Source organism: Semicossyphus pulcher, unplaced genomic scaffold (assembly GCF_022749685.1).
Source record: "Semicossyphus pulcher isolate SPU_LCO1_2020_fin unplaced genomic scaffold, fSemPul1.0.p SCAF_22, whole genome shotgun sequence".
Classification (NCBI taxonomy): Eukaryota; Metazoa; Chordata; class Actinopteri; order Labriformes; family Labridae; genus Semicossyphus; species Semicossyphus pulcher.
The window spans coordinates 3,927,585-3,955,489 of record NW_027211696.1 but is presented as its reverse complement, the minus strand read 5'-3'; the positions used below and the strand labels follow the sequence as shown (position 1 = coordinate 3,955,489).

At 42.7% G+C, this 27,905-nt stretch overlaps 1 protein-coding gene across 2 annotated transcripts in view; it reads left to right on the top strand.

The window, feature by feature from the left end:
- The first annotated feature begins 4,785 nt into the window (after positions 1-4,785).
- Positions 4,786-27,905, top strand: part of ulk1b (unc-51 like autophagy activating kinase 1) — a 29,281-nt gene continuing 6,161 nt past the window's right edge. The window contains exons 1-23 of one of the 2 annotated variants that reach the window (XM_069673208.1): positions 4,786-5,376; positions 6,431-6,523; positions 7,299-7,340; positions 12,556-12,588; positions 13,488-13,524; positions 15,020-15,193; positions 16,237-16,310; positions 17,072-17,173; positions 17,962-18,020; positions 18,989-19,071; positions 19,346-19,396; positions 19,782-19,873; positions 20,068-20,233; positions 21,268-21,322; positions 21,475-21,561; positions 22,184-22,324; positions 22,439-22,587; positions 24,231-24,475; positions 24,609-24,814; positions 25,127-25,248; positions 26,288-26,413; positions 26,912-27,096; positions 27,363-27,547. In XM_069673208.1, the coding sequence (XP_069529309.1) occupies positions 5,287-5,376; positions 6,431-6,523; positions 7,299-7,340; positions 12,556-12,588; positions 13,488-13,524; positions 15,020-15,193; positions 16,237-16,310; positions 17,072-17,173; positions 17,962-18,020; positions 18,989-19,071; positions 19,346-19,396; positions 19,782-19,873; positions 20,068-20,233; positions 21,268-21,322; positions 21,475-21,561; positions 22,184-22,324; positions 22,439-22,587; positions 24,231-24,475; positions 24,609-24,814; positions 25,127-25,248; positions 26,288-26,413; positions 26,912-27,096; positions 27,363-27,547 (2,597 nt within the window). In that variant the 5' untranslated portion in view covers positions 4,786-5,286. The remainder of the gene's footprint in view (positions 5,377-6,430; positions 6,524-7,298; positions 7,341-12,555; positions 12,589-13,487; positions 13,525-15,019; positions 15,194-16,236; positions 16,311-17,071; positions 17,174-17,961; positions 18,021-18,988; positions 19,072-19,345; positions 19,397-19,781; positions 19,874-20,067; positions 20,234-21,267; positions 21,323-21,474; positions 21,562-22,183; positions 22,325-22,438; positions 22,588-24,230; positions 24,476-24,608; positions 24,815-25,126; positions 25,249-26,287; positions 26,414-26,911; positions 27,097-27,362; positions 27,548-27,905) is intronic. The other variant, XM_069673209.1, reaches the window with a different exon arrangement.

Below are 27,905 nucleotides of genomic sequence, written 5' to 3'. Positions count from 1 at the left end.
ACACTTACACAAGCAATTCTGCTCCTCTCAATTTTGGAGAAATTGCCATTCCTTTCCTGAAGGCTAATCCTTGCTGTATTGTACCCTCGCCTCATTGAAACACGTCTTATTCTAAACTTAGGGTGTTTTAATATTCGGTACGATTGCTTTGTACCATTCCCGAGTACGGTCGCCCCCTCCTGCCAGTCAGCTTTCACATTAGTAGTTTCGTCCCATACCCAAGTACACTTAGAGCAGGACTCTGAGGCAGAAGGTGGCGGTAATGCACCAAAAAAACAAAGAGAAGAAGAGTATCATCAACTGTGGAACATTGTTTATGTTGTCGTTCCAGTGTCGAAAAGTGTGCAAATCACATGATCCCAAGCCCGTACAATAGAGCCGACCTTCACTCTATGCCTACGATTGTTCATATTTTAAAGAAAATCTCAAGAACGACCCTCTCACCTACATTCTTACGGTATCAGCCATGGCCGGGCAGTTCAGAGGATGATATCGGCGGTGCTGCACACATACGTGGATTTGGGAGGAGGCCTTATCAAAAGCAGTCCACTTCCGTGGTTTGGTACGGTTAGCTTTCACATCTCATGTGTACCGTACCCAAGTACCCAAAACCACCTTTTCAAGTGGACCCAGGCATGGATTAACGAACCATGCTTGAGTGTGTTCTCACTAATCAAACAAACCGGACTTTGGGTACTCAGTCAAGTGTACTCAGATCCAGACCCGGGTCCCTAATGTGAGAGCCCCCTTAACTGACAATCTCGAAGATTAACAGACATTTATTTACATGAAAATCTTCTAAAATCTAAAAAGCAAATCATAACCTTAAGCAGTTGGCTTCACCTTCTGGAGACTATGTGTTTGGTCCTCCTGGTGCAGTCCCCTTAATGTCCTTTATGCCTTACAAACCACGGTGATGCACTGTTAGCGGTTAGCATTAGCAAGTGTTAGCTTTAGCATGTAGCCACCTTTAGCTTTTAGCTACAGTAACGCAGTGGCCGAATCCTTTGTTGTTCCTGTACCAGAGAATGCCGACCGGTGCCCAAGCAAAGCATTGAGGCGGTCTAACCACTTGCTGGTCTGAGCCACTGCGGTTGTTGTGGTCCTTTATTTTTTTGTAGTCCAGCTTCAGCTTCTCTCAGACTTGTTCGGCGGTGTGGACATGTTGAGCTCAGACAACCGTGTAGATATCTTGGGGTACGCTTTCTCGTTTCGGGTCGCTGTTTCCAATTCTCGCTGGATGTCCTCTTCCACATAAATGCTCAGAAAGGCCTGCACCTCGTCGTCGGTCCATCTGTCGTAGACTTTCTTCTCTGACTCCATCTCGAAGCACGATGATAACAGAGGGCGTGCAGCTGCAGTCTTTTAAACATGGCGAGTACTTGACCAATCAGAAACGATCAGCACTGCAGGCCCCGCCCTGACAGTTCCTGGACAATTGGAAAGTTTTTTCAGGGGGTAAATCAATTATCCCGGAATTAAATTTAGACCCTGGTTCCTGCTGTCAAAACGCAAAGTTCCTCAAAAGTTTCTAGTTCCTGGGGAAAGTTCCTGCTGTCGAAAAGCACCTTATGTGTGCATGTGTGTGTCTCTCTCTCCCTCCACACATAAAGGACCTTCATCCATTCTATTCCAGATAAAGAACGTACGGATGAACACAATATGATACATTTTAGATGAAAAGGTAGAATAAAAAGTCAACCAATGTTAATTTGGCTTTTGTGCAAGAAAATGTGACTAAATACTATTTATACAATGACATTGTATTCATGAGCTAATCTCCTTATTCACATGCATATTAGTCCTTGAGGGGACATTACAAGGTTTACATTGTTAAAATGTATTAAACATAGCGTTTACTGATAAAACAGGTCATTATGCCCTTGCATGGGCGTGATGAGTTGCACTTCCTCTGTATGTGCGATCAGTAGGTGTCAGTACATGTGTGTTGCAGACGTTGTGGAGTGTTATAATATTCAATTAGAAGTGTAATTTAACAGATAATTTGCATTTAGTTTTGTATGCAGTGTGCAAGTATATTAAGACCCTGCTGGCTATGGCGCCTCTTCACTAACCAGACTTAACTCCTGAAGGCCTTTGCACCAGCTGTCACCAGCAGAGACTTCATTTGGGCCAGAGAGAACCGATCAATCATTCCAAAGGGAAACACAGAGCCGCTAAAATATTCAGAACCAGAGCACACCCCTGCAGAGTGGACACCTGTGACGGGAGCTGTTGGGCCCTCACAGCAAAATACACCAACTGTCCTGTATAGTCTAACTTTCTGACTCAGTGAAGAGTTGCATAGTTAAATCTGACTCAACATATTTTTATATACATCACTGTATCAGCCTGTCTGCAGCCTGTTGTCAGAGAAGCATCATTATGCAGCTCTGCACAGTGCTGTGAATGAAGCCTGATTCTTGGCACAGGGAAAAACCGCTATGACTAATTCATGATGGCATGCACCAGGACAATACAGCACCAGTTTTATACAATGCTGGGCTGCCATCTCACTTTAAATCAAGACGCAGGGGTTCAGCAGTTCAGATTGCCAGTGAGAGAAGGCTGAGCGTATGATTAAGGTGATCTTACAGGTTCCTCAGCTGGGTGCGAAACATCTGGAAAAATGTCACTCCTAACAAGTAATCTTCCTTTGAATATGTGACAATGAGCTAACAATGTTCCCACTGCAACTTCTCAGAACATTTTTTTTTTTACTAACTTTTGAGCCAAAAAAAAAAGAACAATGCCATCACAGTGTCATCGGCATGCAGTCTTTTGCAGTCCTCTGTCGCCCTCTTCTGGTACTTTCATGTACAAATCATAACACATCTTTCACTAAGCTGCACAGATGAACTGCTTTGTTTTTGTGTTGAAAGAATCTGCAAATATTGATTAAATGACCCATTTTTATTCAAAGATCTTTTATAAGAAGAAAAGCGCACTGACCTCGCGACTTTTGTGTTCTGCATACATATTGCGGGCTTTTCGCTATCCCTGCATTGTTGAACAATGTGCACATTTATCATCTGCACCTGACTTTGAAAAGACTTTCCTCTCAAGGACATGGTGATTAAGTTGTATTTGTCAGAGATGAGTCAAGTCAGAGCAAAGAGAAACAAATACATCCTACATTAGATTTAGCCTCTCATTAAATGAGTGAATTCTCGAGAGACCCAATTAACAACAAGTGGAGCGCTGCATTTATGAGTACACTGAAGGGCACTTAAGTGGGTGAACTGAATGTTTATTGTACTGTAACATAGACAGTGATGGTTAAAGCATAGAACTACGTCTAATTGGGTGAGTTCAATGGCGGTTCAAAGCAAACTAACGTTACAGAAAAGGGACACTAACCCAGAGTAATGTGAATATAAAGTTCAAACAAATGTGTCAAGAGGTAAAAAGATTGGAATAAAGGAAATATGGACGTATTAATATTGCACCCATAGGGAGGCAGTTACATTTGGCCTGTTACACAAATGAATGAAGAGAAAGCAGAATAAGACATGTCAGACTTCTGTTATCCTCTGCTTAAATAGCCTCTTTTTTATGCTTTAAAAAGAGCCCTTGGAAAGCTGCCTGCTCTGAAGAATTCAGTGTTGATTAAACGGTTATTACACAGCTGACATAAATCTGGACACAGACACTAATTGAGGTTACTGGAACAATTTGGATATATATTTCACACATAATGTAAGTGTTGGGTATCCTCTCACAAAAGCCCTTTAGATCTTGCTGTCAGCAGCTTTGCTATCGTTTTTTTTTTCCTAATTGCTTTGATGATCTGCCACTGCTCCTTATGTCTCTGATGCCATCGTTTCCCAGATTCCCCCAGTTTGTGTTCAATTCTTATCATCTCAACCTCTCTCTGCTACTGTCTCATCCTCTCACCAGTCATTTTTCTCCATTTAGACATGAAACAGTTGTCCCTCTCCTCATTCCCTCTCACTTCACTTGCCATAATTGGCAAATGAGGATGGAAATTGCTTTCTACTGTCACATTCTCCTGCTTATTCTTCCCTTTGGACATGTGGATCTCTTTAGCTTTGTGTTTCATGAGGGCATTTTTTTTTAAATTTCTCCTTTTCCCATCTCCTTTTCTGTATTCTACTGTTTTTTTTCTCATCCCTAAAAACTTAAAAAAATAATTATGCACCTATTACACTCCTACAGACAACAAAGAAAGCTAATTTAAATATGGGGTTGATAGCTTCCTATGCCCTGCATTAAGACAGTGATGATGATGATGATGATGATGATGATTAAATTAAATTGAGCTCAACATTTACAACTTTAATGCAAGGTCTATAGAATAATTGTATTATACTATAAAACAATTACTTTTATTAATCATAAAAATTTCACATCACAATAGTATTTGTGTAAAGAAAATATATATCTTTATATATATTTTTATACTAATACATGCCATTTTACTATTAAAACGTCATAGACGTCATGACGTAGGCATGTTCATCTCTTTTTTTCATAGGCCTACGTCTCCAACTTTCATTATTCAGCTTACAAAGATACAAGCCGAAAGGTACATGCTGTATCATGATGCATTTTTTCACCTTGTTATAACCAAGAGTCCAATTTAAAAATTTTAAGTTAACTAAACTATTTTAATGAAGCTAAAACAAACTTACACGTTTCGAGGATCCTGCCCCTCCTACGTCAAAGAAACAGCTGTAATTGCTCTGCACGCATGCGCATTTTATGCGGAGGCTTGACGCTGTCTGCTTTGTTGGAACTATCGATGCTGGGACTTTCGGCGACTGTGCTGCCTTGCAAGAGATATCGAGTAATATTCGCAGTCTTTCCTGGTTATTAGACATTATTAACCTATTTCAAGTTTGCAGTTAGTGCTTGTTTGCAGTGGATCCGCTTCAGACGACAGAGGAAGGATCCTCTGTATATAAACAAAACGCAGCGAGCTCCGTTTTAAGGTGGCACGTCAAAGACAGCTGCAGCCAAACTCGTCCCATTCCCGTTTATTAAGTTAGCTAACTTTATGTTAGTCGCGTTGTCAGCGATGGAAATCACCATACGGCTCTGTTAGGAGTTAAACTCCTAAAAACCATTTGCGTGCGAACATGAGAGCAGAGGACAGTTTGTTCTCAGGAAGGCAGCCCATGGCCAGTGGAGTAGGGGGTGAACATCCCTGCTGCTGCCCTCATTTGACACAGGAAAGGAGCACTTTCTACCAAGAAGGCTCACCTGAGGTCTCCTGGTTAGTTGTCCGAGTCTAAGTAGTACAATATCAGACTTTGGCTCAATATGGAGACGGTGGGAAAATTTGAGTTCAGTCGCAAAGACCTTATAGGACATGGCGCATTTGCTGTCGTCTTTAAAGGCAGACACAGAGAGGTGAGTATTGCCCTCGTCCACTATTTATATTGCTTTAAAAACATATATGTATGTATCCCAATGCAAACACAGACAAAAGGAAAGGTCGCTTGATGGTTTAGTTGAATTATTAGCCGAGAATCGCGTATTATGGTCCGTGTGGTGCGTTTGTTTTCATTGTACGGCCTTAAGAGGCCTGGGAGCATATACAGGATGTACCTTAAAAAAGCTGGCAGTTATGGATGAAATGATGAAATACTTTTTAAATACCTGTAAAACCTTGACTCAGTGCATAGATTGTCATTTTTGATTGACTTTATATCTCCCCAGGGTTATAAAGAGGATGATGCACGTCCTTAATCGTGTCAAATTGTAATGTGGAGCAGCAGAGATGTATTGTTTTCATTAGGGAGCTCCATGCTGAGGCATTATTGAACATGTTCAAACATGTCCTATCCCTGGAATCTTTGAGTATAAATGACTAGTAATTCAATACATCACATTTGGTTAGATTTATAAAACAAGTAAGATAAAATGTAGGCCCTTAGCATCTTTGTTGCTCCTTTAACAAATTGGTAATAGCGGTAAAGGGAATCTAACCCTAACCCTAACATAAATTACATTGTGTACATAATAGAATTCATATAGATGTGCTAAAAGTTTAGAAAATGCACTGACAAGGGCATTGCATTGGGTTGTAGGAGATGTACTATATATGTAAAGAGGCACTGGCTGCTCTACACAACTACCACAGTTACCAGCCCGCCTGGCTGATTACAGCTGAAGAAGGTGATAAGTAATCAGTACCAAATTCCATGAGGAAACTATTCTAACCAATAGCATGAACAGCTGGAGCATCCTTTAACAATAGTCCACAATTATATTCTTTAGTTGGAGACCAAACATGTCCAATAGAAATGCAGGAATTCTGGACTTTGTCAAAACACTATATAGTCTATGCATATGTAACTAGCAAAGACAGTAGATCTTTGCATACCATTCAAAGGTACTGTGCCAAACATACTTAAAATACTGCTTTGCACATTTAACCACTCGTGAATTTGTTTCCTTCCAGAAACATGACTGGGAGGTGGCGGTTAAGTGCATAAACAAGAAGAACTTGGCCAAATCCCAGACACTGTTGGGGAAAGAGATCAAAATCCTAAAGGTAAGTTAGAAAGAACTGTTTACAAATAGGTTTCCAGTTATAATGTTATTATATGAACCTCGAACATTTTGATAAGAAACGCATACAGTATGTAGTAATTTGGAGTTCCTGTCTTTCTGCTATTCCTTATGTGTTGCACAGCACAGGGTTTGTAACCCCCTAAGTCCCCCCTGAGTGCATAATAATACAAACAATCAGGATTGCCCTTTTTTTCACCACAAGGTCTTTGCAACCAAAGATTCTCCCCTTCTTCATTATAATGCTAACTTTGCAGTTGTTGCCACCAAATTGACACAAATGAATCTGAGGGTAGCAGACAGCTAGCTAAGGCTTCTCTTGATTGGCTGAATGGGGTGAATGCACGGTCCACATGTTTTGCCCCCCTGGTAATATTGCAAATAAATAAACATCTGTATAATTGTCACTAAGAAGACAGCACTTTCTTTTAACCACCAGCAGTAGTATTTTCTCAGAATCACTCTGCTGTTTCACTTGTGTGTCCCCTTGATGTTTCATAGTGTTCATTATACCTTTTACACAGTGGTTTGTTGGAGTGAATAATTTAGGATTTAGAGATGGAGTAGTGTGGAGTGAAATATGAGCAATGATCATCTCCGTGAACATTGCGGGATTTCATAGTGAAAGTAAATGTTATTAAGTTTCCTGCAGACTCTATGGAGACCAAAGTGTGGACTAAACAAGTCAAGTTAGAGTTAAACATAAATTTAAAAAAAGTATTACCCTCCAATAATGATTTCCTTTGTCTTGTCTGCAGGAACTGAAACATGAGAACATAGTTGCATTACTGGACTTTCAGGTATGTAACACAACACTCACAAAAACAGTCTAGATCATGTCAGAAGCAGGCTGACAGCTCAGTGTCAAGTCTGCTGTTTACATATGTAATTATCACACCTCTTATTGTCCCAGTTATCCCATCAGCCTATGCTCACAAAGTAGAGCAGCTGGGTTGTTAGATGTGTCTGTTCCACATGACCCACTTCTGCCTCATGCAGCTTTGTTTGCCCTTCTTGTTAAATGAGCCTCGTTGCATCTGTTTGCTCCTAAAAATCGTTTCTGTTTCTTGTTGTTCAGGCATGTTTTCCTCCGCTCTCCCATGTTCAGCAAATCCCTTTAAAGTTTCAGTTAATACTTCTGCCTTGTTGAGCTCAATCATCATCATCCACTCTGTTTGCGTTCTGTCTACAGTCACATGGCCTGCTTCTGTTGGTCTCCTGTCGTAAGGCTTTCTGGGAGGTGTAGTGTCTCTTAGTGACATGTTATCACCTTTTCCGGGAACACGCTGTCAGCTGAGGGCTTAGATGAGGTGATATGCTCCTGGTCAACCTGTGCGTGCTTACTACCAGTATTAACTGGGGACGCCGATCCAAAACGGACAATCAGACCGAAAACGTCTCATGTTCTGAGGCTGAACCAGCGCTCTGCTGGGATTACCAGCGCCACTTCAGCCCAAGTTTAGAAGTTGGGCAACATTTATTTCAGGGAAGTGGTTAGTTAGCAAGATTTACTCAACGGATGCAAGCACTCGCTTTACCAGGAGGAAATCCTGCAGCATGCGCTCCTCCTGTTTCAGTGGTGCAGCGTCTCCGCTCTGTGACCCGCAGTGATCACATCACAGGCGCGCTCCAAAGACAGCAGTCCGTTAAACACTATAAAATAAATAAATAGATAATATTCACACTCAACCAACAGGACAGGCTGTGAATGACTTAAAAATACTAGATTGAACTCAGTTTTCTTATTTATCAAACCAAAGGACGACTTAATATTTTTCCATCGTTGTTAAAAATAAATCCGTCACTGACGGAAGTATAATTAGATGAGATCACCTACTGCAGGCATTACACACACATGAGCCTGTTAAAGTTGTTAAAGTTCCTTGTTTGCACTTACCATGTTTTGACTCCCTGATGGAATATTGCTGTTGGTTACGGGTTCATTTCTTCTTTAAACTAGTCGTTTTAACTGGATGAACACAGAGTACTTCTCCATTCTCAGGTTTTTACGCATTTGGGTTTTATTATTAATTTCTCCTTAGTTTTCTTTAACATTGTCAGGCTCAGTGTTTTAGAGCTGTCTCTTGTGGACAGAGTTGATACAGAGAGCCCTGTTTAATATGATTGCAGAGCCTACAGGTTTCAAATTTGATAGCCTATATATTTGTTTATTTGCATTATAGGTCTACATACGTGCACCTATGTATTAATTTCTCTCTCTGTGTTATGATTTTTATATTCTTGGAAAGGTTGGAAAAATGCTTTTAAATCGCTGAACGTAACGTATTAGTCCTAAAAATCCTGATCGGTGCATCTCTCGTATTAACCACTTGAATTAGAATCCGTTGTCATAGCAACACTCTTACCTGCAGCCTAGAAACCATTCTAATTAACACTGTGGCAACACGACCCCCTGCCCTGACACGAGCACGTACCCCGCCAGGTGTTTCCTTTTTGGTCAATGACTGACACACGGCCATCTGGTTAAAAACATGTACCGCACAGATTTAGCTAATCACAACACCTGATGGGCTTTAATAACGCAAAAGACAGTAGATTACTAATGAGCAGAGGAAAGTTGTAATGTATTACTCATAAGGAACAGATGTCTTTGTCTAAGCTTTACAACATTTTATAATACAAGTGATGAGATTTGTTGCGATGCTGATATCGAATCAGTCTCTAATACTGAGGTAAAATGTGGTATCAGGTGTTGGTGACCATGCCAGTCAAAGCAGCACTCCAATGCTAGGGCTGCACGATATTGGAAAAAAGTGACGATCACTTTTACTTTTACTTTTACTTTTACTTTTACTAACTTTTACTAACTGGGACTCCCCTAACAAAACAAAAAACCCCTCCTATTTTTATCACTCTTGGTTCAGAGACAATCAGCATGATCTGCCCCGTGACGGTAAAGGTCACCGTATCCTACTTCCTGTTGGCAAACGTGCAACCTTAATGCTGTGTGTGCACTGCAGGAGTAGCCGCTACGAGTAAACACTCCCCTGCACGTCTGCTCTGTTGCCAGCCCGTTTACGTAGCCTCAGCGTTAAACGTGCGCCGGGACGAGGTGCCGCTGATCACGGCAATACACACGACATTATCTGTGATGTACCAGTGAGTATGTGTGTGTTTACAGGCAGGTGCCACACAGACTCTGCAGCAGAGCGGTCAGTTCTCTCTGTGCTATTGTGATGGTTTCAACTGGTTTCAGGTGAATTATCATGCGACAATAACGAACAACAGAGGGTTAATGTTTGTCAAAACTCGCAGCAACACTATGTATATGTTTTAATCACACTTGTATCACAGGGGTACTCAGTATATTAGCTTATGCTGAAGTATAGGTATGATATTGGGAGGAAAAAATGCTAACATGTCTACAAGTGTTGCATAACATGTAGTGGGTATGTTGACATGCATCCTTGTCTTGCCACAGATTGACAAACATTTTTCTGGTCTCACTGTTTGCTTAGTTTCGAGATATTCATATTTGACAATTGCATATTAATTTTGGGTGGGAGCAGATAATGTAGGCTTCATTTCCAGACCTGGACATTTTTTTCTATTGATTCAAGTCGACCTTTCATCCTCCACCCTTATCTGTTTCTGTCAGGCTTAGTCATCATGCAAAGAAGGTTGCAAAAAAAGCCCTGACCACTGATGCATACAATCATATGCTGAGTAATGCTGGCTGCTCAGCCGCCCCAGCACAGTCACCTTGTATGGTTGGAAAAATGGGGGTTTAACTGCTCTGCCTGGAAGCTCTTTGACAAAAGTGAAACGAGGAGTGTTTGCAGCCAGAGGTATTGCCTCTGGCCATGCAGAACTCAAGAATATTCCAATATCTTATCTTCCCACTGACTCAGAGTGGCACCTCTCTCTGGGCCTCAAAGATAGGGCTGGGTGAGCTGGGCTCTAAGATTACCGGTTTGTTGTTGCACAGCAGCAGACGGTGTTGAAGTCCTTAGCAGGGGATCCGACCATCCAGATATCTAATTAGGTCAGGAGGAAAGTGAAACCAAACACTGAACACCAGAGAGATGCATTCACTCTGATTTCTACATTTGATCTGATTGTCCACCTAAAGTGACTTATAATGAGTGTGAGAGTCGATTCATTGTGTTGTTCTTGATTGTCTTACAGCTGCAGGCAAACACAAGTGTGACAGTCTCAATGCCAACTCCTTTTTCCTCCCTGATTTAAAGAGAGCAAATATAAAGATAGATTAAAAATTGTTTTTACATTTAAATCATCCATGTTTCATCCTGCTTCTCAGATGTAAGGCTTTGCTGCATGTTTTGAGTAAATTAGACATTGTACAGGACAATCCATTCATCCAGAAGTAGTTGGTACATTGTTTTATTTAAATACACTTATAGAGAGACATACGGCTCCCGTGATTGAGGAAACTCCACCTCGTGAAACAGAAAGTAGTCTCCAGTACAGGAGTAACCTGGTGATCTCAGTATTGTATGGCATTATGTTTGTGTACATCTTTTATCTAACAAAAAGAATAGTGCTGTCACTGTTGAATAAATGCAGCAGAGAGACAGCCTGTGGAAACCAGACGCTTGGCACTCTGGCTGAAACTGGCTGACTGTGTGGTTGCTGTCCACGTTCAATAGGGCCAAAGACAACTGAGTGTAAAAGGCCTGACTCAGCTCAACTACACAAAACAGTCTGGCCTCTGACTGGTGGATGGGGCGAGATACTGAGGTCAGAGCGAGAGCCTGTAGTCATCTGTTGCCATGTGATAAGACCTTTTTCAAGCAGGCCGCGCTGTGTTTGCTTTACGAAACTTGTGCCTCAGATAGGTCGTGTGAGAAAGAGAGGGGGTCGTAAAAGGAAGTAGAGATCAGATGTTAGGAAAGTTGTTGGAACTCTGAATCCCACAATCAAAACATCTCCAAGGTTTAAGTAAATGAAAAGCTATTTAGTGTTTGTTGGGGTTGTTGTTGGAGCTTGTGAGTTTAGCTGCTTTCCCACTGGTGAGAAAACCAGCTAACACACGCTAACACCCGGCTTTTTTTGAGTGGGAAAGGTTACAATCGACATTCAGACGTGGGTCAAATGACTCTGCAGAAGACCCGGGTAATTATTGTCTTGGCTCCGATTGGCAATGATGGGAACACAAAACCCGTGTCGACACGCTAATCTCTGCCCCCTTTCCGACGTGATGCTATGCTCTGTCGGTAACTTCTGCGACTCATCTCAGCTACAAATTCCGCCCATCTCTGTCCGAGTAGCGCTCGAACATCGTTCCAAACTTGTCGGCACCGAGTTTAATAAACAGACTGAATGAGTAATAGATACAATAAAGACCTAACCACCGTAACATCTTCACTGCTTACTAACCCTGTTTCGGGCGCGTTTGTGACGTCAGACGGTGACGCAGCAGAAAAGAGACAGAAAGGAGTATGCTTCACTGGCAATGAGAAAAGAGACAATCAGCATTTATAGGTGGGTCTTCCCGGTTTTGAAAAACCTGCGTCAACGCATTCATTTTGGTGGGAAAAGGGTATTTCAGACAGTTGACTACTTTTGTGTCTCTCACTTTGTGATTGTTTGCGATCTGTTTGTGATTTATCCATGATTTCCATTGTGCTCTTGTTGACAGCAGAGCCGACCATCTGATCCTCTGATGGTTTTTGGCTCAGTATCAGTGTAGCACAGCAGATTGTTAATGTTTTCAGGCACGCTTTTACTTTTTAAAACGAATGAAATATTAACAGAAACGAAAGTAACATTGGCGCAGGAGTCTGGGAAAGATTCAGTTTTACAAACTGCATATATTAATGTGAAATGCTTCTGTGGAAAGCTTTCACCTGTTGTTTCCTGCATCTCTGAGGCGTGACTCCAGGTCTTTTTTGTCTTCGCAGTTAATCCTTGATTTCTCTGCAGCCATATAGACTATTGTGAGCAGCAGCAGCAGCAGCAGCACCTGTTCCTTCCTGTGTCTGTCTCTGACGTGTGTTTGTTTACCCCCACTCTTATCTCTTCCCTCTTTAGGAAACTGCCAGCTCAGTGTACCTGGTAATGGAGGTAAGCTTTGCTTGAATGTTTGCCGTGTTTGCTCAGCACTGTTTTGTGTCTAATTTTGCAGACAAGGCCGGGGCTATAATTAGGTTTGTCCTCAGGCATCAACCGGGGCTAAATGCCCTCCTGTTAACATCCAAATGCTGCTAGGTTTGTACTGTGGCGTTATACTATTTACTTTATAAAGAGCCACAGGTAACGTAAACTTCTACTACTTTAACTTTAGTGATGTTCTTTTTTAGGGATGTTTTGATTTTTTTCTGCTTTTTCGTTGCTTACCTGAGAAGCAGGAAGTAACACAAAACTTAGAGATCATCAGTGATGTCCAACATGTGTGTCACTGTGCTCAAAATCATGCTTCATACATATTTATCAGACCTGCATGGTGAGAATCATCTGTCTGGGTCTTTAGTTGCATCCCCTGTAGCTTCCTGTACTTGGCCACCTGGGGTCCAAATACAGTTCAAAAGGACATGTTTTATAAATCAAATCCAAAATAATAATAATGATGCAGTATTAAAGTTGTTTAGTACTGAGTGAGAGATGTGAAAATGCTTAAAGGGGACTGCAGGTACATTTACCTGACTCGTTCCCTTTGTTATTACCTTCATTGTTCCTGCTTATCTCAGCGCCATAGAAAAGGAAATGACTACCTTTCATAGCACACCCTGTCCTCTCCGGGCTCCATTCGTATCGATGCTGGGAATAGAAGCAATCTGTAAACACATTTCTCTTCAGCAAATCAATGCCCCGATCTCCTTGGCTTTCTCGTCCCGACAGAGAGCGGTTAACGGTAACACACGAGCCGTCCATGTTTCCGGTGTTTTCTAATGTTACTCCTTTTCATCTGCCTCTTTTTTACACCCCTCCATCTCTCCTCTCTTCTTGTCTCTTTCTTATCCCAGTACTGCAATGGGGGTGACCTTGCCGACTACTTACACTGTAAGTGCAACAAGACGGATTTACAATGAGCTACAATGTCCACCAGTAGAATAATCTGCCACTTCCTGATTGACATGCTACAAGCACTCAGTTAAGACCTGGATACAAAATCCAATCCTGAAAAATCTAACAAGCATTTCTTGGTTCCTTGCATAATGATGTTAAAAAATAAACTTAGACTTCAAGCAGTAAGAGGAAGACCAATTATTCATCTACCAAAAATACTGAGAGGATGCAAATAAAAGGGAAAAACTTTACAGTAATATATACACCCCAGTGCTGAAGCAGTCCTATATTTGTGGCCCTGCTCCCAGAGAGATGTGTTCAGGAGCTTTGCGGGACCTAAGGCTTGAAATAGACTTTGATCTATAGAGTAATAACAACACAGAGAACATGCTGCTTTCTTCTGTGTTTACACATAAAATATGGGAGACATGCATACAGTACACCTCCTCTAGCAAACATTCTTTTGGGTCAACACTATGCTAACAAACTGGGAGAATCATGGTGTAAAAATAAAGTCCCAATTCCTCCAGATGACCCACAACTTACACCGTTCAGACCATCTTTGTCCGTCAGGTACCCAGAGTCTAAATAGGATACTCATTCCAATGATAGTCTCTGCGTGGTGGATTTTGGGCTCACTTCCCGCTGTGGTCAACACACAAAGCTGTATTTTCCTGGCCCAAGTCGAGCCTGAGCCTGGCTTTTAGAAAGTCCGCTGGAAGGGTGGCGGTGCCGGAGAGAAATCCAAGACATGGGAGGGACACACTGACATGACACTGTACAGCACCACCTTGAGATGAGGGAGATGATTGGAGGGAAGGAAAGTACAGGGAGCAGGAGGTGTCAGTGGGGTGATGTGAGGGGACAGAGGGAAAAAAATACTTCTTGCAGGTATTTTTAGAAGAAAATGAGATGGTGTGACTAAAACATGTCGGGAAAAGTTTTTCAGGGCCTGAGTGTCTGCTATTCTCCCACTTGTGGTTCTCAACTGGTCTAGCCTCACGACCCACCACCACCTCCTAAATGACAGATCGCGACCCACATTTTTCAACCACTTAAATTAATTTAATGAAAAAAGATGCAGTTTGGACCTGAGAAGGAACGAAACATCACAGTATGTCAACATTACAAAACACTATATGTCAAACAAAATGACCAGGCTGTAGCAGTGTGAGGAAAATATTGTAACTGGGATTACCCAATCAGTGGATACATGGAGTGTGAATAAATTGCACTTTTACTGCATGCAAGTCATAGGAAACCCATGTCCTTCAAAATAAAAGCGCAGCATCGACTTTTTGCTGCAACTTTTTTTTTCAAGCACACTTCCGCGACCCACTTTTGGGTCCGGACCCATCAGTTGAGAACCATGGTCTTACATCAATACTTAGTTTCAAATGCACTTTAAGTCATAAGAATTACTCTGCACACGCAAAAGTTACTGTGTACTTCCTTATCGTTAATTTATCCACCTCTCGCTCCTCTGCAGCTAAAGGCACGCTCAGTGAGGACACTATTCGGGTTTTCCTGCAGCAGATTGCAGGAGCCATGAGGGTCCTGCAGGCCAAAGGCATAATCCATAGAGACCTCAAACCCCAGAACATTCTGCTCTCCTACCCAGCAGGACGCAAGTCGCACTCCAACAACACCTGCATCAAGATCGGTAGGTGTGAGAGTCTGTGAGCATGAAGAAATGTGTGATGTTTTTATGTAGAACTGACGTCCTACCCTGAAATGTCTAATAATCCATATGGAAATAACGATTATATAAAGAATTAAAAAGGACAAACATTGTAACATGAGGCAGTTGTTTGGGTTTGTATCTATAATAAAGCACCAGGACCATCTACAGGAGCATAAACTAATCGTATTTCATGCAGCAGCACAGAATTCCCCACGCTATAATCAACCTCTTTACAGACAGTTTTACGCAACAGGACCTAATAATGATTTCCCCAAGGTAATTTATCTCACTTAGATTGCAAACTCGTTGGAGGAAACTGATTAGTTTTGATGAAATCCCAAATCTTCCCTCTGCAGTGTTGATACTCTTCATCAGATAACACACACAAAAATACCAAGAAAGAGCGAGTCATTTCACAGATACACGATGTTCGTGTCTAAGCAATTTTGAATTTGACAAAGGCGCAATCACCAGAATGATAAGTGTCAAGACCAAGTACAGAGAGCGAGTGTTTGTTCAGCTGTTTGGAAACTCTGTTAATCCCTAAGCCTATTAATTCTTGTTCCTCTGGAGAGAGCTGGTCGCCGTGTGGGAGCAAAGTGTGAGGCTCGTGCCTGTCCCAGTCACTGCAGAATGTTATAATCCTCATGAGTGTGGGAAAAGCAGCTCCGTAGGATGAACAGACACACATACTGTACACTCTTTGCACCTATATAGACACACAAATGCATAGTGGCCTGGTTTACTTACTTACTTACACATGATGGTTCAAAAGGCTGTGTGATTCTGTTAGAAGATTTAAAGTAACAGTTTGACATATTGATGTTTTCAACCTCTTGGTTATTTGCTTTTCTTATTTCATAAGTTTTTCGTCATTATTGCAGTTGTCCTCAGGATATGAACAAGTTTTGTTTGACGTGACAGCTGCATTTGCCTCTGGCACCCAAAGTTACCTCATGCTATTTTTCATTCTTTCGTTTGTTTTGCAACCCATCCTTCTCCCTTCCTTTCCCTCTACGCAGCGGACTTTGGCTTTGCCCGGTACCTTCAGAACAACATGATGGCTGCAACACTCTGCGGGTCTCCTATGTATATGGTGAGCTTATAGATTGTGTCCCAATTCAGGGGCTGCGAAGGCTGAGTGTATCACAGCAGCTCATCAAAGGTTGTCCCAATTCAAAGGCTCCTTCAGGTGCGGCTGACAAATGCATCTTTCTTTTCCCGGGTTTCCTAACGTATCCCAAGATTCATTGCGCGGCAATTCAAACGAGATGGCGGACTCGAGGAAAACACTTTAAAATGTACAACTTTTTGGTTTCAACTCAATCGAATAGCTAGCATTACACATGTTTACAAAAACAAATTGAAACAAATTATCTTTAAAATAATAGCTAGTTAACCCGCTAGCTACCTGTTGCTTGGTGACAGGAGCGGCGTTTGGTGACGCAAGGGTAAGGGCGGGAACAGCTGGTGACACAAACAGGAAATCCTCCGTAGACCAGACTTCTGATTTCAGTTGGGCTTTAACGGTCCAAGCAGGATGTGAATGACGCATCCTTAGTGGACCGCCTCCTTCGAAGGCTGCAGCTCCTGGATTGGGACACAGCTGTAGATACGAGTGGAAAAAATGCCAACAAAATGAAACGTTTTGGCTGGTTGTGATACACATCGGTTTTCACTCAGAGCAGAGGTTGACAAAGTCTGTTATAAGCTCAGAAAGTTTAGTGATTTGGGAAAAAAAATGGATGATGCTTTGTCAATTCAATGTTTTCATCAGCCTGGATCTAGTTTACAGTGTTCGCTAAAACAATACAGCAATAATACTCACATCTCATCTCACTCCTGCCTCCTCACTAGGCTCCTGAGGTCATCATGTCCCAAAACTATGATGCCAAGGCTGACTTGTGGAGCATAGGAACCATAGTGTTTCAGTGTCTGACTGGCAAGGCTCCTTTTCAGGTAAACACACTACGTTGACAGGTTGTAAGAAGATTGATTCAGGGCTGCAGGTTCTGGATGCATTCATGTTTTTTTCGCTGTCTTCACAAGTTGAGAAATGGGCCACCAAAACTCAAAACAAACAGCAAACATATATCAGATATGCTTCAGGCTAAAGATCACGTAAACTTATCTTTTGCTGTCATTTCTGTAAGAGACAGCTTTTTGAATATTTACACAGTATGAGTACTTATATACTATACTGTGTAAATACTATATACAGTATTTATATGCACAGTTTTGTATGGATGTATCTCTGACATTATTTTGGAGACTGGTTGCGTATCTAGTTTCTCTGGTTTTTCCACATTACGATTGTGTGAACATTATAGAAATTTTTTGTCATGTTTTCATTTTCATCCTTTCCAAGAAACTTCAGCTCAGTCTGTTTGTTAGAAGTACACAAACAATCTCTTGTCTCCAGATCATGTGAAAGATGAGCTGGAACAAAAACCCAGCAGTTGGCCTCAGCTGACTTCAGTGATGCTGTAAAAGATGAAACACATACTAGATTTTCATAACACCGTATTTAAACTGGTCCTGCGGCATTTCTGAAACTCTCAGAGCAGCTTCACTCTTCGATTCATTGACAAGCATGTTATAACATGTGGTGATGTGTCATTAACAGTGTCTGGCTTGGGGTTTAGTCTGTGCAGTCGCAGCATACAGTGGCATCATGTTTGTAACTAAACTTCAGTTCAAGCGTTCATGTGGTTTCAACTTTCTCTGTGGCTTTTTGTCATCTTTAGGCAAGCAGTCCCCAGGACCTCCGGCTGTTTTACGAAAAGAACAAGACTCTCAGCCCCAAGTAAGGAGTCGCGCTAAGATATTAATTAAGTAGATTTTGTATAAAACTTTGCTGCAATAAATCTGATGAATAAAAAAAAAAACTATAAAAAAGTGAAGCTCTTATCGCAACTCTAACTCAACAATTAGAGATGAAAAGCCCCAAATGAACCTTAACAACACTCTCTTTCATCACTCAGTGTCTGTAAAGATTTAACATTTCAGTTCATCATTGCTGCAGTTTGCCAGAATGTTGATAACCAGAATAGATTTTTATAGATAGAGTAGAATATTTTTTTAAATGTTAGGGCCTGTGTCCACTAACTGCATTTTTTGCGTTGGCAGCGCCTATTTCCATACAAAATCAATGTAGTTCAGTGTTTTCAGCCACTCGGTGTCCTCAGCGCTAAAACGCCCTCGGCGTCAGCTGTTCCAAAATAGGAACTGGAACACCACTGTGCTCGTCAATGTCACTTCTCCCTCACTGACAAATCAAAATCAAGAAGGGGCGGGACTTATGACATCAACTTTGTCAACAACAATGGCGGACGAGAAGCGGATCATTTTGGTTTTTCCAAGGGTACAATTTCCAGGTGTAGAGCCGCCAGGACACCATTCCTTGCCATCGTTTTCATGTTTACTTTGTAAAATTATGTTGAATTAAAGCAAATATTCAGCATACAGAGTGATTAAAAGCAGACAGATCACTTTCGTAACCTAGCAACAGTAAGTGCTGGTGAGAAGCGCTCTGAAATTGAGGTTGTGGGTGCTGCCAGCGCAAAGAGCGGCGTTTGTAGACACAGGCCCTAATCACCATCTTTCAGAGGAATACATATTTAAATATAATTATGTTTCCAGTAAGTTTATTTCTATAGCACCATTCATACATAGCAAGCACGTGAAGATAGAAGTGTTGCTGTATTTCCATTGTTCTGTTGTATTATACGTCTAATCATTTTTTTCTCTCATTGTGGAATTATTTGTTCACAGCATCCCCAGAGAGACTTCCAACCATCTGAGGCACCTGCTGATGGGTCTGCTGCAGAGAAACCACAAGGACCGCATGGACTTTGGTAAGTGAACAGCGAGTACATAGAAACGAATCAAACACTATTTGGTGTTGATGCAAATCTGCATGGATAACCTACCTGTATTCTCGTGACAGTAGTGTTCCTTTTTGAGACAGAAGTGTTGCATGCAGAAATAAGACCCTCGGAGAAAGGCTGTGTCTGTCTGTTTCTATTACTGTACGCACAACACTGTGATCATCATAGATTTTTAATGGAGGAAATATTGCTCTGCTTCACTGCCTCCTACTGATACTATTTCTTCTTGTGTTGCTGCTAGATGATGTGTTCTCTCATCCCTTCCTGGAGGCCAGCTCATCCATGAAAAAGAGTAAGAATAAACAATCCGCTTCTTTATTGAGCTTGGCTGTATAATTGTCAGTATTACTTCAGTTCAGGACTGCATCTGTATTTTACTCACACGTCTCAAAATACAATGTGACCCTTAAAATAATGCCGCATTGATAAGATGTCGAGCCTTCATTTTTCATCTAAATTATACTTGTTCTATTATACAAATGGAGCCAGCCAGGTTGTGCTGCAAACATTTAAAAAGGGTTGTTTTTTTGTGAGATAAACATAAATATATCACATGATAGGGGCCCTGTTGACCTTTCTTGTACACAGAAAGTTTCTGTTTACATTCACTGTTTCTCACCAAACCGCATTGCGTGTATTCGGAGTCGGCTTAATGAATGTTTTGCATTTTGTTACAGCAACTCCTACTGTGTCCATGACCTGCTTTCCAAGCTCTGCCTCAGCCAGCTCGTGTAGCAGCTCGTCCACCTCTCACCTCGCCTCTCCACCGGTATGTTTTTTAATCTCTGCAAAAACCTCATTTCTCTCCGTTTCTCCGTCTCTGCCTCAGTAATGAGGCTGTGTTTTATGTGCAGTCACAGATCCCACCCAAGTGTGCGCCTATTAAGGCCTTCCCTAGCTGTTTGCTCCTTTATACCCTCTGCGTTTCTTTATCTACTACGTTCTGTCTCCCTGTTTCTGCAGCAGTCTCTCGCTGAGGTTCAGCATTTGCGTGCCAAAGCTCTGGCCTCCCCTACCCAGGAGGCCACTGGTTTTCTCCTCAAGGACTCGTCTGGAGGCGGCGGTAGCAGCAAGAACTCCTCCTCCTGTGACACGGATGACTTTGTGATGGTGCCTGCTAACTTCACCAGTAAGAAGCTTTTTTTTCCCCAATGAAAGAAATATGCTAATGTGCTTAGCTGTGCGTAGTCTTAGCTTTGGCTCTGGTTCTGTGGAAGTGTCGTTAACTGGAGCTCGACTCTTTCTCAACGTAATGCTTTCAGTCTATGTTTCAAATGTGTTAAAGTGGCAGTAAGCAGCATGCACATTCCAATGTAAAAAACATTCCTCCTCTCTGTAATACTCTATGCCAGACATGCACGCGCATTTTGCGACTGGTGTGTGCTGTGCAGCCGTTGTGCTGTGAGCCTTTCTGCAGCACTGAGGCGAGGAGAGAGAGAGAGAGGAGAGATGCTGTTTATTCAAAAAAGTACACTTATTGCTGGCAAAATGTTCAAATACTACAATCTTTATAGTTATGATTCTTGGTGTGGACCGCCTTTTACCTCTAGGTGTTGTAGCTTTGTGCTACCGTTAGCTGTTAGCGTAAAAGCTACCGTTACCTGTCAAGAAGGAACGTGGCAACCTCTGCATCGCTCTTCAGCCCCTCACACTCCCACTCGTCTGATCCCTCTTTTTATTTAGTGTCCTCTTTGTAGCTTCTTTCTCCTCCAAGCTCTTCTCTTCCTTTTTGCTTCTTTAGCAGTCTATCGCATTGGCTCCGATCGGCAGTCTACGCCGTTGTCAGCAAAGGAGGTACAGGAAATTTACTGCAAGTTGCCACAGCCCCTGACTGACAACCGCTGATTGCACGCTGCCGACACAAGTCACGTGTGATTGGCTAGTTACGTGGAAAGCTAACCCGGATTGGTTGTTTGATTCAGACCGGATGAATTTTTTGACAAACCAAATACAAAGGGGCTGGCGCTCACAGTCACATATCAGCCATCAACATTATTTCAATTTAATATTGTTAGGGAAAAGAGATGATCACAATTTGTCATTTTAACTAAATTCTTCTGAAATAATGTCCTCTACTGTAGCTTTAAATTATCCTTGCTCCTTGCAAATGCTCTACTTTGACTTTGCTGTTCTTATTTTTATGTTGTTGTTTTTGTTTTCCAGCAGGTGAGCTGACATGTGAGAGTAAAGTGCTGCAGGACAGCCTGATGAACAGCGGGTAAGAAGCAACGACTGATTATTCATAGATAGAATTATGTCATGTAGCTGTGTGACAGTGTTACATATAACAGTTGTATCATGTGCTGTATTCCTTTCCACACGGAAAGTCCTGATGATGTGTCTTCTGTGTTCCTTCTCCTGGTTAATCAGCTCTCTTCTTGCTTCTGCTGGTCTGTGCAGCCAAGCCAAAACACCGCCACACTCACCTTCCTACAGCGGGTCTCCCTGTCCTGTCAGGTAAGAGCACAAAGCTGAACGCTGGGCTGACAGATACATATGGTGCACTTTAAGATAGGGAAATGCTTAGCGTTAGGAGAAGCAGCAATTGGAGTAGCCGGAAGAGATGAAATACGCTGAAGTATGGTATTTGGAATAGTTCTTAAGAGCTCAATAGCCCTAATGTTTAAAGACCCCCACCAGTGAAAAGTTAAACATGTATACAAATTATTTCAACACTATTCCAATTTATTTTTCATTTTTAACACATTCAAAACACACACAAATTACAGCCTACCATCTATTTTAAATCCTGTGAGCTACCAGTGCTGTAGCTAACGGTAGCTGGCAGCCTACGGTAACGTTGATAGTTGTGAGGGTGGGGGCTGCAATGGCGATCATGACGGTGCATGTCCAAACAAGTTAGTTTTACTTTCATGTTTGTTCCTACAACACAAACACTGTACAAGTTTGGCAGGATTGTCAGTAACAGATAATTTGTACTCCAAAATAATTGGTGGTCCTGTTAAAACTGTTAACTTCGTACACACACACACACACACACACACACGCACACATTAACTCTCGTCTCTTGTCTAACTGTTTCCGCTGGCACTCTCTGTCCTCTCACTGTTGTTGGCAGGCCCAGTGAGTTCTCTGGAGCTAACTGTGGTAACTATGGAAACAGTGGTCAGTCATTGCCTATCCCAGTCCCCACTCAGCTACAGAACTACCAGCGCATGGAGCAGAACCTCCATTCACCCAAACAAGATGGCTCAGCACGGTCTGTATCCACACACACACACACACACACACAGAAACCCAACTGCTGCCAATTTAAATTTGTATTTACATTTCCTAAGTGGACTGCAGTGACTCGTGATCTTTCTGTCAGTAGGCTGTCGACACCAGTGCGGCGCTGCAGCAGTGGGAGCTTGCCGGGCTTTGCGCGGACCGGGCCTTCACCACCACACGGGCAGGGAGCTGTAACCACCAATCGCAGACTTTCCTTGGGAGGCGCCAGGACTTTCCAGCTCTCACCTCAAGGTAGCTCAGAGGCTCCTCACTTTGTGACCCACTTTCACAGATGCAGTTCACAGCTTATTCCATACTGTAGCTACATGTCGAATGAATGTGGATATCTTAGCATGATCAATTTGAAGCTAACTGCTTGATGGGTTGGCTCCTGTATTGTTAAAACACTTTAAGCTGAAAGTATTGTGCGTTAGATGAGAAAAATGCCCAGATTAGATTAAAGTATGAAAAACTAAACTGTATTGTATTTGTTCTTTATGTCTTTAGTCATCTTGTAACCCTCCAATTTGTCCTAGAACACTAGATAAGTTGATTTGAAGCTATATCAATTTATCCTTTCTGTCATTTATGAAGTGGAAACACTCAGCAGTCTCTGGTTCTGATTCATTGCATTTCACTCTTGAAGGAGCAATTTGTCCCTGGAAAAAGCCACTGTCAGTCAAAGCTGGTGTTCTCTGTAATCGATAGAAGCAATAATATTCGAAATTGGAAAGTTGTACAAACAGCTCGTGGTTTTGCCCATTCTACATTCCTACAACACCCAGCGTGCATTGCGCCCCTCCCTCTGAAAGGAACGACCCAGCGAGAGACACTGGAGTGAAATAGTACAGTTTTCCAGTCAAGGACATTGATGGCTAAGAGCAGGACAGATGGATCGACTAAAAAATCTTCAGGTCTACTGTCTACATTTGAAACCTGACGATTTTGAACGAGACATGACATCGGAGGCGGGCGTCGTAGATTGAGGAAGTGTAGTTCGGGGAGCTCCCTGGCCTCCGCCAGATGACGCATTTTACGTAGTCTGGTGGAGGTTTTCCAGGGCCCGTTGGAGAAGCGGCGAGTGTCCTCCAAAGCCCTATAATCATATACAATAACAGCATTAGCTCCCCATAATAGCAAGATAGGACTGAGGTCGAAAATCACCGAACTGGCCCTTTAAGCACAGGAAAACATGAAAATATCTAAGTCGGTCTGTAAACTCGATGGATGTTTACAGTTTAGGTAATACTGGAAAACCTCTGCCAGACTACGGAAAACGCGTCATCTGCCGGAGGTTTTCCAGGCCCCATTGGGGAGGCGGATAGCGTCCTCCAAAGGCACAGAGCGAGATTGCATTTTTTCCTACCATAATGGCATTAGCTCCCCATAATAGCATTATAGTACTGAGAAAATCTGTCCCTTTTCAGGTAGCAAAAGCACATGTGTTGTCAATTTTGAAATTTAAAAACATCAGCTAATAAACGTGAACTATAAAAGATTTGTTGTGCAGAAAGTGTTCGAAAGACGATTGGCTTCTTTTAGGTGCCTGAAGACGCACGGAAATAAAGTGTTTTTGACATTTACGAATGAATCTCTGAGTCAGCCCGGGTCAATAGTTTTGAAAGTTATTGATTAAGAAAAAGAACAATCCTCCTCCTACGTACACAAACACTCTCCTCACCACCAATTTCTCCCTCCTGCTGCGTACCTCACACTGGCACTGTCTCTCAGCTGTCTGGATGTACCAGCGGGGCAGCGGGGGAGTTAGACAGGACTTGTCCCTCTCTGCAGTCTCTCAGAACATTTGTTGTGTTGTTGTCTTGTCTGACATTTCATTTTGCGCTGCCACCTCCTGTCTGAAAGCAGAAATATTCTGACCGTCTTCTGTCCCTCAGCTCCCCAGCCGATTTCTCATCAACACCCACACGCGACAGGACTGGGCACGCGGCTCCACAGCGCCCCCTGTTTGTTGGAGTGTGCCAGTGGGGGCGGCAGGCAAAAGATCAGGAAGCAGCACTCCGACCCGCTGGTGGCTCCCTCAGCAGGCCTGATGACTATCCGCCCTCTACACTCCTCCCCCAGACTCAGTGAGCTGATGCAGCGTAGCCCTCTCCCCACCATCCTCGGCTCCCCCTCCAGGGTGAGTCAGTTGTGCGTGTGTATGTTAGAGAGAGATAGAGAGAGAAGTCTCATTCTCTTGAGAATCCCAGAAAGGACTACCAAGCACTATAAACAAACTCCCTCTCTCCTGTCCCTCTTGTCTCTGTCCTCAGACCATCCCTCCATTTGAATTCCCCAAACCCCCCAGCTCTCCGAACCTTGTGACCTTCCTGACACAGCAGGGTTTGGTCATCGGCTCGCCTGGCAGCAGGACTGCACAAACAGAGCCCAGAGACCCAGGACAACAAGTGGCTGCACAAGTTACCCAACCTGCTCACTGCATCCACAGACTGAATAATGAAAACAAGGGCTTTGGAAGGTGAGATTATTGTTCCTGCTGTTGTTTTGTATTTGCTTTGTTTACCCTGCTGATGCTGGATATCCAGGAGGAACTTGAGAGACAGGGCTGCGTGTATCTTCCTCCTTCTTGAATTGCACATTGATTACACTTTTATCACATATTGCATTTTGTTTTATGTGAGTGGAGAGAAGGCCTGTTAAATATAGCTTGTAGGAAAAAGCCAGCAGGTTCAAATATGTATTTAAATGGGGATATTTTTATAATTCATACCGCTTTCTCTCCCTCTGTGTTCTCTGCTCTGCGCCTCTGTTCCTTGTCTCTTTGACGCAGGTCTCAGAGCGCAGGTCGTCTGTCTGACATGCTGCTCATGGCTGCTTTTGGACCAGCTGGACTAGTGGGAGACCGAGGCAGCTCAGAGAACCTGATCCCTGAAAAAGCCATAGACATAACAGGTGGGAATGTTTGTTGACCTACATTAACAAACATATGTATGTACTTTGGGGTTTCAGTGTATTTAGGTGGTTTATTCTGACATGTGACAAGCTTACTTTAGGAATAGATGAATAAATGTACCAGTTTTTGATATATGTGACTCCACCTATTATTTTGTCTCTTATAAATGGCAAGAGAATAAATTGCCATACGTTGCAATTCATATTCATTCTGAATTTGTTATGTTAGCTAGTTAGCAAGTTAGCCACCTGTTGCTAGTTGATAGGAGCATCGCTTTGCGTCACCAGCTGTTCCCGCCCTTACTCTTCCGTCACAAACAGGAAGTCCTCCATAGACCAGTCTGTGTCATTTCAGTTCAGCCTTAGCGTTCTACGCAGGCTACGAATGACTCATCCTTCACGCCTGCATCCTTCGAGGGATGCAGCCCCTGAATGAAGCCCTTTTCCCACTGGTCAAAAAAGCCCGCTAACACGCAGCTTTTTTGCTTAGTGGGAAAGGTTACAATCAGCATTCAGACCCGAGTCAAATGACTCTGCAGTAGACCAAGGTAATTATCGCCTCGGGTCCGATCGGCATTGATGGGAACACGAAACCCCTGTCGACACGCTAATCTCTGCCCACTTTCCAGTGCGATGCTATGCTCCGTCGGTAAATTCTGCGACTCCTTGTCATCTCAGCTACAAATTCCGCCCGTCTCCGTCCGAGCAGCGCTCCAACATCGTTCCAAATTTGTCTGCGCCGATTTTGATAAACAGACTGAATGAGTAATAGATACAATAAAGACCTAACCACTGTCAGATCTTCACTGTTTACTAACCCTGTTTCGGGCGCGTTTCTGACGTCAGACGGTGACGCAGCAGAGAAGAGACCGACGAGTATACTCCACTGGCAATGGGAAAAGAGACAATCGGCACATATTAGCAGGTCTTCCCGGGTCTGAAATTTTTGGTGGGAATGGGGGTATAAGAGATTGTGTTGTGAATTACTGTAAGGTATCGCATTCCCCAACTTCAATTGGTGCTCTTTTTTGCCCTTTAGTGCCCCCTGGTGGTGGGGGAGGCCTTGCTCCTGGCTCCATCAGCCCTGCGCAAGTAGTTTTCACTGTGGGTTCTCCTCCCAGTAGCAGCACCCCACCTCAGACCTCCAGGCAGAGGAAATACTCAGGTATCACACACACATGCTAACGCAGCTAAATACTTAGGGATGAGATGAGAATCAAATTCCACTTACCCAGCAGCATTAGTGTTATTCTCTGCACACCATACAGAGCCATTTTCTTGATGTGGAAACTTTATTCAATGCCACGGAGTTATGAAGATTAAATCTACAAAGAGACGTCGCTCCATTTAGGGAGTAATCACCCAAATGACTGTTGTTCCAAAAACACAATTTTCCAGTTGGTAATTTGCACTTAGAGTATTTATTAAAAGAACAATTAATTTAGCTTCTGGCGCATGTGGATCATTAACTGGAACGCATCTGCTCTCTGTGAAGTGGTCAGTAACTAATCTGTATGCCAAAAGACCAAGCAACATTGATTTTGCTATGTATTATACAAGAATGAAAATGCATTGCACTTGAGTAAAACATAGTTATGTATTAAATAACTGATTGATGTGAAACACGATAAAAAATGAAATATCTTACATTTGACTCCCGCAGGCTCCTTCACGTCAGTCAGCCCTGCAGGCTCCTTCACAAGCCGCTTCCCCCAGGCAGGCACGTATCTGGATGGCTTTGAGGCTCCTTCTAGTCCTCGCTTCAGTTTCACTGATCCTATCACAGCCAACATGGGAGGTCATGTGACCTTCGAGCCTCCCGAGCTGCCTGAGGAGACGCTGATGGAGGTGAGAAGAACCGACAGGAGCGAAAAATGAGTCATCACTCACATGCTCTGCCTCTGACTTCAAGTATTGTGTACATCAATTGGGTTCATTCATGTAGTTGAAAGTCACAGCGGCCAAATAGCCTTAGGTGGATTTTTGAGACTGGATTATTAAAATGCATTGAGTAGCTGTTCCTGACTGAATGTGAAATCACACTTTGGTGTCCTCCATCACCAAACCATCTCTCCTCCCATCTTTCTCAATCTGTCTGTGTTATCGGAGTGCAGCAGGAGCACACAGACACGGTGCAAAGCCTGCGCTTCACGTTGGATTTCGCCCGCTGTCTGATGGAGGTGGCTGGAGCGAGAGGCGCTGCTGTGATGGAGGAGCAGCTTGACATTTCTCATCCATCCCTCCTTCAGCAGCAGAGCCTGGTAGCAGATCAGATAAGCTCACTGAGCCGAGAGTGGAGGTAAGACCACGTAAACTACAGTAGGTCGTCGTAGTCATTTGTTGATAGCGTTCATAGTTTGAAAAAAAAGATAAAGAACAGCTGTTAATTTGTGAAACTGAGCAACAAGATGTGTAAGAAACTCTTTTGCTGTAGTAGCAGATCTGTAGAGCCGATCGCTTTGTAAATCTCAAGCTTGAGTAAGAGCTGGATGATAACACACATTTTTATATCACAGCATCTTAACGCCTTCTGAAATGCAAAATATAAGTGGGATTAAAATCAATTCAAATTATAAATCAGGTAGGTTGTGAAAAAATTGATTTTAAACGCTTGAATGCATTTTTGTAAACATGGAGATGCTGCCATAAATATAAAT